General features: G+C 45.0%; 1 protein-coding gene across 1 annotated transcript; it reads right to left on the bottom strand.

Annotated features, from left to right (window-relative positions):
• Positions 1-7,968: 7,968 nt before the first annotated feature.
• On the bottom strand, positions 7,969-9,800 carry LOC132390091 (zinc finger protein 229-like). The gene has a single exon (XM_059962681.1). The coding sequence runs from the start codon at positions 9,508-9,510 to the stop codon at positions 8,305-8,307; it is 1,206 nt and encodes a 401-aa protein (XP_059818664.1). The 5' UTR covers positions 9,511-9,800; the 3' UTR covers positions 7,969-8,304.
• Between the last annotated feature and the right edge of the window lie 2,767 nt (positions 9,801-12,567).

Here is a 12,567-nt window from a genome sequence, read left to right as displayed (position 1 = left end):
TGTTAACTCCCTATTCAACTTGCATCCAATATCCATGCTACTGTTTGGGGGCCTGTAGACACCACCCATTAGTGTCTTTTTGCCCTTACTGTTCCTCAGTTCTATGTACACATACTCTACTTCTCCTGATCCTATGCCCCCCCTTGCAAAGGACTGAATCTCTTTCCTCACCAACAGGGCCACCCCTCCCCCTCCCCCCACATTTCTGTCCCTACGATAGCACATATACCCTTGTACATTCATTTCATTGTACATTATACCCTTGTACATTAAATAGTTGAATAGAATTCTAAAGTGACTTTGTTTGCGTGACTGAGAGTGAAACTTCGAACCAGTTGGATTTGTTTTCAGCAGAAAGTCCGCTCCCTGTTCTGAGGAATGTGCTGTTTAAACACAGACCCTGAGCTCCGAGTCTCACAGCAAAGCAACCCATACATTCCAACTCAATCATTGATATTGCCTCTCCCCTCTTCATTTCCAGTTCCAATAAAAGGTCCCGGCCCGAAACGTTCCCTTTGTATTCAGTTCCATACATACTGCCCGGACCTGCTGAGTTACTCCGATTTGTAACAGCGGAAGCGTGGTGGGCCCATAATCCAGGGGTCGATGGATCGAAACCATCCTCTGCCATATTCTCTGCTGGCGCATCCTTTTGTTTCCGAAGACCCACGCTCTGTCCGTCAGTGAAAGCAGGACCTCCCAGTGGCCACACATTTTAATTCCACGTCCCATTCCCATTCTGATATGTCTGACCGTGGCCTCCTCTACTTCAAGATGAAGCCACACTCAGGTTGGAGGAACAACATCTGATATTACAACCTGACGGTATGAATATTGATTACTCTTTTTATTGAATCTGAATATTGATTACTATTGATTAACTTCAGTTAATGCCCCTCCTCTCCGTCTTTCCCCATACCTTATCTATCTATCATTTATTTATTTAAGACACCGCGCACGTGAGGGCAGATCCCGCTGTGGAGAGCACGTCAGGCGGGAGGGGGAGTCTGTGTGAGGTCACCTGTAGGGGTGTAGCCTTAATGGGCGTTCCTTATGATTTCAGAGGGACAACAACATTATTCACGGGTTTCATCACTGAATCCAGCGTTGTGAGATGTAAAGGCCCCTGTTATGTGTCCGGCTGTGCCGTGTTGTTGGTGGAGTGGGCAGCGTGGTGTTTGTCTCGATTCCGGTCTCAACACCAGAATTGCCGGCGGGGTCCACACACAGTGTATTAGTCAACAGAAAACCTCTCGTCCCTGCAGTCTTTGTCTCCTGGTAAACTCAACACCCTGACAGTGTGGACCATAGATACCCCCTCCTCTCAGAGTCAGGGAATCACTCAGACAGCTGATCGCTGAGAGGAATTATATTTATTGGCCATTAAAGCTCGCCCAGATTCGTTTGGACGGATTTGATGTGGATTTCGGGGTGTCACAGTGAAAGGGCCGGACGGCCGAACTCTCTCCGTTGTCCAAACATCCTTCCAGGTGAGGCGACACTTCACCTGTGAATCTTCCGGGGTCGCCCGTTGTGTCCGCTGCTCCCGATGCGGCCGCCTCGACACTCGTGACACCGGCTCCTCCGCAGTTGTGCGGGGTAGGGGTGTTTTTTTTTTATCGGGGGGGAGTCGATGTTATTGTTCCATTTTCTCCAGAGGGGTGTGTTTGGGGTTTGATGATCAGGATGAAGATCTTTTTTATGCGGGGGGGGGGCGGGTAGTTTGATTCTTCTCCCTGAGCGACTTTCATGCTCTTTTTTTGTTTCGTGGTTCTCTGGAGAAGAAGAAAAAAAAACTCAAGAGTTGTTTATGGATACCTGCTTTTATAATAAATTAAACTTTGAACTATCCGCTCAGAGCGGGACTTCCGGTGTCCAAACATTTCAATTCCGATTCCCATTCTCGTTCCGACGTGTCAGCCCATCTTTTGCCAAGACGAGTCCACCCTGAGTGTCCAGGATCAGCAACTTATACTCCGTCTGGGCACCCCCCCCCCCCACCCCGCAACCTGATAGCATAAATATAGATTTCTCCTTCCGGTGAATAAATTTCATTCACACCCCTCCCTCCCACTCCCTCTCTGACTTCTCACGTCCTCTCTCCTGCTTATCACTTCTCTCTGGATCCACTGCTCCATCCCTTTCTCCGATTCTCCACTCTCCTCTCCTATTAGACTCTATTTTCTTCTGCTCTTGAGCTTTCCCACCTACCTGGCTTCACCTATCACCTTCCAGCGAGACATTTCCTCGCCCGCCCCGATTTTATTCAGATATTTCTCCCATCCCATCTCAGTCCTGAAGGAGGGTTCAACTGGAAACGTCGACTGCTGATTCTTTCCGGTAGATGCTGCCCGGCCAGCTGAGTTCCTCCAGCATTTTGTTTGTGTTGCTCTGAATTTCCAGCATCTGCAGACTTTGTCGTGTTTGTGATTTACCTCTCCGTTGTCCCTCCCGCCTCCGTCCACTGGTCCCTCTGTAGGGACCTCCGGCCACGACTGGTGCAGCACAGAACCTCCTGCTAAACGCAGGCGCAGTGCCGACTGGAGCTGTCGCCGGCCGTTATTCTGTTCAGGAGTCCGTGAAGAAGGGTCTGATCTCGGGTTTGCGGAAACCAGGGGCCAGCTGCCGTGGAAGCACAACTTTGTGTGCCGAAGGGCCTGTATTGTGCTGTAGGTTTTCTATGTTTCAATGAAAAGTGCCGGGAACGAGCTCTGCCGGACGGCTGGAGGCTCCGGGCTCTCCGGACCCGCAGCCCCAGTTTTAACTTTGCGTCCGAGGCCAGGCTGTGGGATCAGTTAGTTGTGGTTCCCAGGCTGGGAGGGATTTAGTGTGAAGGGGATCTGTCTATGTGTGTGTGGGTAGAGGTTGTGGGTGGACTTGGGCGTGGGGTGAGTGCAGGGAAGGTGTAGGATCATAGTCGGGGAGGGTGGGTTTGCTGTTGTGAGAAAGTGGGATGATCGGACGTTCCGTGACCCGGGTCAAATAAAGTTGTAAACAGGGGAGGATCTGCTCCGTTGTATCGGACGCTCGCGTGTCCTTTCAGGAAGCAGCCATTCTCTCTTCGAATGAATTACTGTTTAATCTTGCTGCTAACATTGTGTTTGTTACAAAGCCCCAGTGTCTGGAAGAGCTGTCAGCGTCATTGGCTGTTGGTGCAGATTGGGATGGCGGTGGGGTGTCAGTGACCTCTGTATCAGAGGACAACACGGGTTTCTACATCCTCCTGTGAGATATAAATGTCCTCACAGTGGATTCGGATCAGCTGGCTTATCTGGAGTTTGCAAAGGGAAAGGCAGTAGGGAAAGGGAGTAGGGAAAGGCCTGAGAAGAGAGAGTTTTAATCAGCAAATCATCGTCCGGGGTGATGGGGTGCAGGAGCTGTCTGATAGATCGTTTTACAGTAATTATATTTTTATATAATCTCACAGATGGTGTCTGAGGAAGAGGCTTGTTGATGGAGGATACCCGGGGGTGAGCAGGTCAGACACGGTATCAGGAGAGTGACAGAGATGTGATTTCCTGTGTCACGGGTATAGACAGTCATCTCAAGTGAGGAGTTTGTGTGGAGATGCAGCTTCCCTGGAGGTGGAGGAAAGAGGACACACCAACATGTGGAACCAGCTGTGGGAAGACATGGTTTGTCAGGTCTGATGACGAGCTGAATGTACCATAACCTTCAGACTGAATCAGTAAACCATTTTGAGGGTAATTGAAATGTCAGGAGCAGGGGATATGTGATCCCATGTCTCCATCAGACCCTCAGTGAGATGGTTCCAGTTATAACATGCAGGGATGAAAGCAGAGTGTTTGGGGTCTGATTTAATTACTGATTCTGACACAGTGAGAGATTTAGCTTTGCTGTAAGGCAGCAACATTAACGGAAGAAACTTCATCAATTGCCAGTTGTTCAGCAAAAGTGATCAACTTGTATGTTACCTTGACAGAAACTGATACTCACAGTAGTGACAAAGGAGTTCAGTCTGGTTTATTTCAGGATGGAGAGGGGTGTGGAGTTTTGAAATCAATGCCTTGCAGTGGTACAATCATTAATCTGACATGTCCGGAGTGGTGGATCACAGAGCACGGAAACAGGCCTTTGGCCGGCCATACCTGTTCTGACCATCCACTCACTGTCTCCACTGGTCCCATTTATCAGCACTTGGTTCACAGCCGACTGTATCTCGGCAGTTTCAATGCTCATCCTCTTCGTAAATGTTGTGAAGGGAACAGCCTCAACCACCACCTCGGGCAGTGTGTTCCAGATTTCAGCTACCCTCTGAGTGGGAAATCTCTTCCTCAGATCCCTCTAAAGCTCTTCATCCTCTGCTTAAATCCATGCCCTCTTTATCTGTGACACCTCCGCCCCAGGATCGTGGCTGATGTGGGCATCAGTGAGGCCTTTGATAAGGTTCACATGGTAAGTTGCTGTGGAAAGTCAGATCACACGGGATCCAGGGAGAGCTGGCTCACTGGATGCACAGTTGTCTTGATGGTAGGAAGCAGAGAGTGATGGTGGGAGGCTGTTTATTGGACTCGAGGCCCGGGCCTAGTGAGGTTCCTCAGGGTTACACCACATTGCTCTCATTATTCATTGATATTTGAATATATTTGCATTTGCACAGTTTGTTGAATTCTATGCTCTAGTTGAACTTTCATTGATCCTTTTACTATTCTATAGATTTGCTAAGTGTTCCTGTAGGAAAAACAATCTCAGGGTTGTATGTGGTGACATATGTGTGCTCTGATAACAATATTTACTTTGAACGCCAAGCACTGCTACTTGTCATCTAGATCAATAACGTGCAGGGTATGGATAGCAGGTTTGCAGTAAGTTCAAACAATTACTTTTTCTGAAAGATATTAAGTATAAACTCTCCACTCTGTTTCCCTCTCTGCACTCGATCACCACCTTCCCTTACTGTCTTCCCTCTGTGCCCCGTCCTCCCTCTCACTCTGACATTGGACATACGTTCAGGGTGAAAGTAAATTATTTTCGGGGAACCTGAAGGGGTATTCTTCACTCGGAGGTTGGTGAGAGTGTGGAATGAGCTGCCAGTGGAAGTGGAGGATGTGGGTTCGATTTAGACACTGAAAAGGAATTTGGGTGAGGACGTGGATGGGAGGTGTATGGAGGCTCTGGAGCAGGTAGCTGGAACCAGGCAGTAACAACAAAAACAGGTCAGCATGGACTAGTAGGCCTGTTTCAGTACTGCTGCTCTGTGACCTGAATAATATTCTCATTTGTAGTTTCCACAGTCAGTACTTTGCTACTTATGAGTGAACTCAGAAATTTACTCAAACAAGAACTGAAAGACTGTTGGTTGGCTACAAAAAGTGTTTACAAGCTGTGATACTTGCCAAAGGGGGTTTTACTCAGTAACGAACATGCAGGGTGCCCAAACTTTTGCTTTGGGCCCTTTTCCTTTTTTGTTATTTTGAAATTGTAAAAGATGGAAATAAAAATGTAATCTTGCTTAAAATATATTTAAAAAGTGTCATCTTTAACTTTATGCCTTTTGTAATCAAGTCATCTTTTACTCGCTTATCTAATCACAGTAAAATAAATTTTGAACAGGGGTGCCCAAATTTTGCATGCCACAGTATATATCCTGTGCCTTCCAAAAATTCCAGACATTGCTGATCTGTTTTCATCCCAGCCCATGTTTTTTTTAGATCAATTTTGAACAATTTTTCTCTCGTGCCCCTCTAATTCTCTTTATTCCACCTGACTTTAGCTTCTCCTTCTCTAATGTCAGGGTGAATTAGATCAGATTAAGATCACTAAAGGTTCTTTGGACTTAAGTGACCTAATTAATTCTGGTTTATTACAACACCCAATCCAGAATAGCTGATCCCCAAGTGAACTCAATCACGAGCTGCTCTAAAAAAGCATCTTGTAGGCATTCCAGGAATTCCTCCTCTTGAGACCAACACCATCCTAATTTTCCTAATTACCTGCATGACAATCCCCCATGACTACTGTAACATTGCCCTCTTGGCACGCATTTTCTATCTCCCATTGTAATTTGAGGACCACATACTTACGACTGTTTGGGGGTCTCTGTACAATTGTCATCAGGGATTTTTTTTTACATTTGCTGTTCCTTAATTCTACCCACAGATTTTACACCTTCCTACCCTACGCCACTTCTTTCTAATGATTTCATTTAATATTTTACCAACAGAGCCACACAACCCCACTACCAGCTTGTTCTTGGCTTCTTCTTTCAAGAAACATATAAGTATCTGGGAAACAAGAGGACCTGCAGTTGCAAGAAATCTAGAGAACTACACACAAAGTGCTGGAGAAGCTCAGCATGTCAGGCAGCATCTATGGATGGGAATCAACATTTCGGGCCAAGATCCTTTACCAGGACACTTGATACCCACATATCTGGAATATCAACAAGCAAAGAAAATAGAAAGTACTGCAAAATAGGGAAAACCTTTGACAAAATTCAGTTCAAGACTTTTTAAAAAAAACTACCAAATTGAGCTCAATAATTAACAAATACAACACAGGCAATAAACTCTTTCATCAATACTGACATTGACTTTTTTTTTATAAAAATATCTTGGTCCCATTTCAATTAGTAAAATTTAGAAAGATAAACAATAAGAAAGCTTTAGAAAAGACTATTTACACTCAAACCCACTTAGATTAACACTACCTTGGACAGATGGAGGAAGGGAAATAACACACATGAAATAAAAAAATATCACAGAACAGTCAGATAAAACTTCAAGGTATATATGTTTTCATCAAAAATGAACTGGATTCAGCACTCCATGTGTGTATATGCAATTGTGATAAGAAATACAGACCGGAAATCTTAAATGAGAGGCCAACTCAGAAAAATTAATCATCACTATGGAAGGAAACATTAATCAGTTGAACGAGTATGATCCTCCATGGGAGACATCCCAACAATCTGAGCAGATGAAATGATGACAAAATTATACATTAATCAATACATTATTTCAGATAGGACAATCCATAACAACGATCCAGATATAATATTACAAGATAAACAAGCAGGAACAACTCCCTTAATAGATAAAGCATTTCCGAACACACACAGTTCCTCAAACAGTGGAGCACTTCAACACAGGTATTGTTCGTGTTATCAGTCAGACAAACAAAAGATTTTCTCTGTCAATCAGCTTCAAAATGTTTCAACTCTGACATTGCCACACCCCACTTCTGATTTCCTTCTCCTCGACTTCTTCACTCTGCAGAAAACTCAAGGGAAACCTCTTCACCACAGAGTGGTGTCTGTTTGGAATCCGTCACCACTGGAATATGGATCCAGTGGTGGATCTCACCACCCAGGGAGAGCGAGAGATGAACAACAGGAGAAGATTTAAAAGAACTGTTGTGGAACTGGATCACTGGCAGGGTCCAGCTGGCTTGAGTTGACTCTCTACTGTACACTAGGTGTGTTATAAATTCAGTAAGTACCAGAGACAGAGTTTAAAATATAATTGATTTATTTGTCTCAGATCCAGAATATTAAACTCCAGTCCCATTAAAGGTGAATGTGCAGCAGAAGAAACTCCTCCCATGCCCAGTGACCAGGGTGCAGAACTGGGTGTGGTGAGCCGCAGCAATAATTGCAGAGTTCAGCACCGACAGTCAGTCTCGAAGTTGCATTCAGCAATGGTGATGGACAAATATCCAGCATGCAGCTCATTGAAACTTTCTCCCCAGTGTGAACCCAGTAGTGTATCACAAGTCTTACATGCTGTAAGGTTTCACTGCTAATGTAAGGACCTCTCAGTAAAGTTTCCCAGCTGAGGTAATGGTTTCTCAGTAGCAGCAATGTTTAGGCTACGACTATGGGGCTATCCAATGACAGAAATGTTCTTTCTTGTGAGTCTGGAAGAGAGATTTTCATGGTCTTTTGCCAGGGAGAGATGAGAAAATGCAAATGGAGAGAATGGGTCCATTTCTTTTTCTTAAATTTGCTTTCTTTACTAACCCACTGGTCAAAGTATGAATTACAAAGCTCAATTGTTTAATCACATGTTGTTTACTGTTATTTCAGGGTTCTGATTTGTAGCAGGGGACACATCACACAGCATCCATCCAAATGATATTTCTTAAGTTTAGCCAGGCTGGGGTCTATCACCCGTTATATTAAGCTACTAGCCAAATCAAGAGTTACATAAGGTTAGTTCACTAAGTGAATCGATTCCCATATTCACAGCAGGTGAAGGGAATATCCCCAGTGTCAACAGTGATATACATTGGTTGATTTAGCTGAGAGAATTTTTTCCCAAAGTCTGAGCATGAAATTGGCCTCTACCCAGTGTGAACTCGCTGGTGTCTCTGTAGTTGATATGTCCGAGTGAATCCCTTCCCACAGTCTGAGCAGGTGAACGGCCTCTCCCCAGTGTGAACTCTATGATGTACCTTCAGTTGAGATGACGAAATGAATCCCTTCCCACAGTCTGAGCAGGTGAATGGCCTCTCCCCAGTGTGAACTCTCTGATGTACCTTCAGATGAGATGACATAGTGAATCCCTTCCCACAGTCTGTGCAGGAGAAAGGCCTCTCCCCGGTGTGAAATCGCTGATGTATCTTCAGTTGAGATGATGAAATGAAACCCTTCCCACAGACTGAGCAGGTGAACAGCCCTTTCCCTGTATGGGCTGACTGGTGTGACAGCAGGTGAGATGACCAATTGAATCCCTTCCCACAGTCTGAGCAGGTGAACCGCCACTTGCCAGTGTGAACTGACTGGTGTCTCTGCAGGAAAGATGATTCAGTGAATCCCTTTCCACAGACTGAGCAAGTGAATGGCCACTCCCCAGTATGAACTAACTGGTGTCTCAGTAGGTGAGGTGACAAAGTGAATCCCTTCCCACAGACTGAACAGGTGAACGGCCTCTCCCCAGTATGAACTCGCTGATGTACCTTCAGTTGAGATGAGCAAGTGAATCCCTTCCCACAGTCTGAGCAGGAGAACGGCCGCTCCCCAGTGTGAACTCGCTGATGTAACTTCAGTAGAGATGACTGAGTGAATCCCTTCCCACAGTCCGAGCAGGTGAATGGCCTCTCTCCAGTGTGAACTCGCTGATGTACCTTCAGTTTATATGACCGAGTGAACCCCCTCCCACAGTCCGAGCAGGTGAACAGCCGCTCCCCACTATGAACTCGCTGGTGAGCCATTAGGGTGGATGATTGAGTAAATCCTTTCCCACACTCTGAGCAAGTGAACGCCCTTTCCCCAGTGTGAACTGACTGGTGTACCAGTAGGTAGGATGACTGAGTGAATCCCTTCCCACAATCTGAGCAGGTGAATGGCCTCTCTCCAGTGTGAACTCTCTGATGTATCTTCAGTTTAGATGGCGAAATGAATCCCTTCCCACAGTCTGAGCAGATGAACGGCCTCTCCCCAGTGTGAACTCGCTGGTGAGCCATTACGTCAGATGACCGAGTGAATCCCTTCCCAGAGTCTGAGCAGGTGAACGGCCACTCCCTGGTGTGAACTCGCTGGTGAGCCATTAGGTCAGATGACCGAGTGAATCCTTTCCCACAAGTTCAGCAGATGACCAGCCTCTGCCCAGTGTGAACTTGCTGAAGTACCTTCAGTTGAAATGACCGAGTGAATCCATTCCCACTGTCTGAGCAGGTGAACGGCCATGTAAAACGATGGGTGTGCCAGTCAGTTAGATGACAGAGTGAATCCCTCCATACAGTCTGAGCAGGAAGGACAATCGAGTGAATCCCTCCCCACTGTCTGAGCAGGAAGGATGATCGTGTGAAACCCTTGCTGCACTTCTTAAATATCTGGACAAAGACAGCAAAACTGGTGAGTTGTGTTTGAGATTCCCGTAGACAAATTCCTTGACATTTTTAACCTGTAAAAAAGATTTACAAAATCCATCAATGGGGTAGGACAACATTTCAGATGAGATCACTTGAGTTGTCAAGGTGTGATCTGACATCACACTGTTACAGTAAAGTTCATCCCAAGTTGGAGAGAGAAATCATCTTCTAACTGGGCAGATTGCTGGTATCTGAAATGACCATCAAACTCTCAGATGCTCCTCCTGTCTCTATAAGAATGGGGCATTTCTGCCATCTTCAATCTGTGACCTGGCTCAGTTTGACTCTCGCCATTGGTATTACTCCCTGTTCCAACTGAGCTGCATGGGTTGCTGGCCCCACAGTAACTGAAGCACTCTCACACAAATATCCGGCAGTGCATTTCACGCACCCACCACTCTCTGTGTAAAATCTTACTCCAAAATCCCCTCGGTATCTACATCCATGCAGCTTAAAATGATGCCCCCTCATGTTAGCCATTTCTTCCCTGGGAAATTTCAACTATAGAACCATGGAACATTACAGCACAGAAACAGGTCTTTTTGCAGAACCATTTTTCTACCTAGTCCCACTGACCTGCACCTGGGCCATATCTCTCCAAACCCATCTCATCCATATACCTGTCCAAGTTTTTCTTAAATGTCAAAAGTGAGTCCGCATTCACTACTTCATCTGGCAGCTCATTCCACACTCCCACCATTCTCTGAGTGAAGAAGCACCCCCTAATGTTCCCTTTAAACTTTTCCCCCTTCACCCTTAACCCATGACTGTTTTTTTTCTCCCCTGGCCTCAGTGGAAAAAGCCTGCTTGCATTCACTCTATCTATACCCATCATAATTTTATACACCTCTATCAAATCACCCCTCGTTCTCCTACATTCCAGGGAACAAAGTCCTAACCCATTCAACCTTTCTCTGTAACTCACTTTCTCAAGTCCCAGCAACATCCTTGTAAACCTTCTCTGCACTCTTTCAACCTTATTAATATCCTTCCTGTAATTAGGTGACCAAAACTGCACAGAATACTCCAAATTCAGTCTTACCAATGTCTAATACCCCTTCACCATTACATTCCAACTGTTATACTCTATACTTAGATTTATAAAGGCCAATGTAACAAGCATCTGGCTATCCACACGATCAACATCCCTCATCATTTCATAAACCTAAAAAAGGCTCTAAACATAAACAAGGAAATTATACATTGCTTTGAGGATTTGTTATAAGTCTACAAAATTATGAGGGTACAGATAGGGTAAATGCAAGCAGCTTTTTTCACTGAGGGTGGGTAGGATGACAACCAGAGGTCATGGGTAAGTGGGGATGGTGAAAGTTTAACAGGAACATTTGGGAAAGCTCTTTACTGAAATGGTCGTGAGAGTGTGGAAAGAGATGCCAGCACAAGTGGTGAATATGAACTCGATTTCTCAATTAAGGGAAGTTTGACAGGTACCTGTATGGTAGGGGTATGGAGGGCGATGTTCCCAGTGCAGGTCGTTGCATTAGACAGCTTAAATTTTTTTTGGCATTGACCAGATGGGCCAAATAGCTTGTTTCTGTACTGAACTTCTCCATGTTTCTGTAACAGAGGAGCTGGCCAAACGTGTTTGGGAGGGAAAAGTTAGGAGTGACAACGTAGCAGCAATGGCTGGAGTTTCTGGGAGCAATTTGGGAGCTGAGTGACAGATATATCCCAAAGAAATGGAAGCATTGGAAAGGCAGGAGGACACAACTATGGCTGAAATGAGAAGCCAAAACCAACATAAAAGACAAAGACAGGACAAACAAAAGAACAAAAAAACTATTGGGAAGCTTCTAGGAACCAACAGAAGACGACTAAACAAAAAGTCAGATAAGCTCAGGGCTTGGAATGATGATTAATGAGTCAGTCATTAATGAGTCTTGGTAGCGCCCAGCAGTCTGAGACACTTAGAGGAACAAAATATCCGAGGTCTCAATATCTCTTGAAACCCAAGTTTCACTGTACCAGTTACCTTACCACTTTTATTCTGGCAGGCACATACAAACTCTACTCCCTCACTTCTGAAGAACTCACACTTACAAGTACTCCTTTGCTAGAAAAACCGCCAGTCCCAATCCACACTTATTAGATCTTTCTGATACCATCAAAATTGTCTTTTCTCCAATTTAGAAACTCAAACCATGGTCCAGCCCTCTCTTTTTCCATATTTACTTGGAACCTTATGTCATTACGATCGCTAGATACAAAGTGTTCCCATACACAAACTTCTGTCACTAATGCAAGATCATTTCCTAACAGCTTACCGCACACCTCTATGTCGGGAATACGACGTCCTGATTAAGAGCACATTTGACAAACTCTACTCCATTTAGTCCTTTTACAGTATGGGAATTCCACTCAATATATAAAAAGTTAAAATCGCTTACTATATCAATCTTTGTTTCTAAGCATAGTCTGCGATCTCTACAAAGTTTTTTTTTTCTAAATCTCTCAGAGTGTTGGGAGCAACCAAGTCCCAATAATGGCTACAATATCAAATTCCCTGTCATGAGCTCATCGGGCTTTCCTACAATGCTTCTTGCATTGTGATATATACAGCTCAGCACGTTCATCATACCATGCTTAACCTTTTGTCTGCTGACTCTATCTGAGGTCTGAACAACATCTTTCTGGTGTCAAGAAAGCAACCTCTCCCTCAATGTCACAAAAACAAGGGAACTGGTTGTGGACTACAGAAGGAATGGAGACAGG

This window comes from Hypanus sabinus, unplaced genomic scaffold (genome assembly GCF_030144855.1).
Source record: "Hypanus sabinus isolate sHypSab1 unplaced genomic scaffold, sHypSab1.hap1 scaffold_764, whole genome shotgun sequence".
NCBI lineage: Eukaryota > Metazoa > Chordata > Chondrichthyes > Myliobatiformes > Dasyatidae > Hypanus > Hypanus sabinus.
Note: the sequence above shows the minus strand (reverse complement) of the source record. Positions and strands in the feature narration are given on the sequence as shown.

What these genes read in the sequence shown, in the direction of transcription:
- LOC132390091 (XM_059962681.1), bottom strand. Translation starts at nt 9,510, where the DNA reads ATGGCTCACCAGCGAGTTCACACCAGGGAGTGGCCGTTCACCTGCTCA.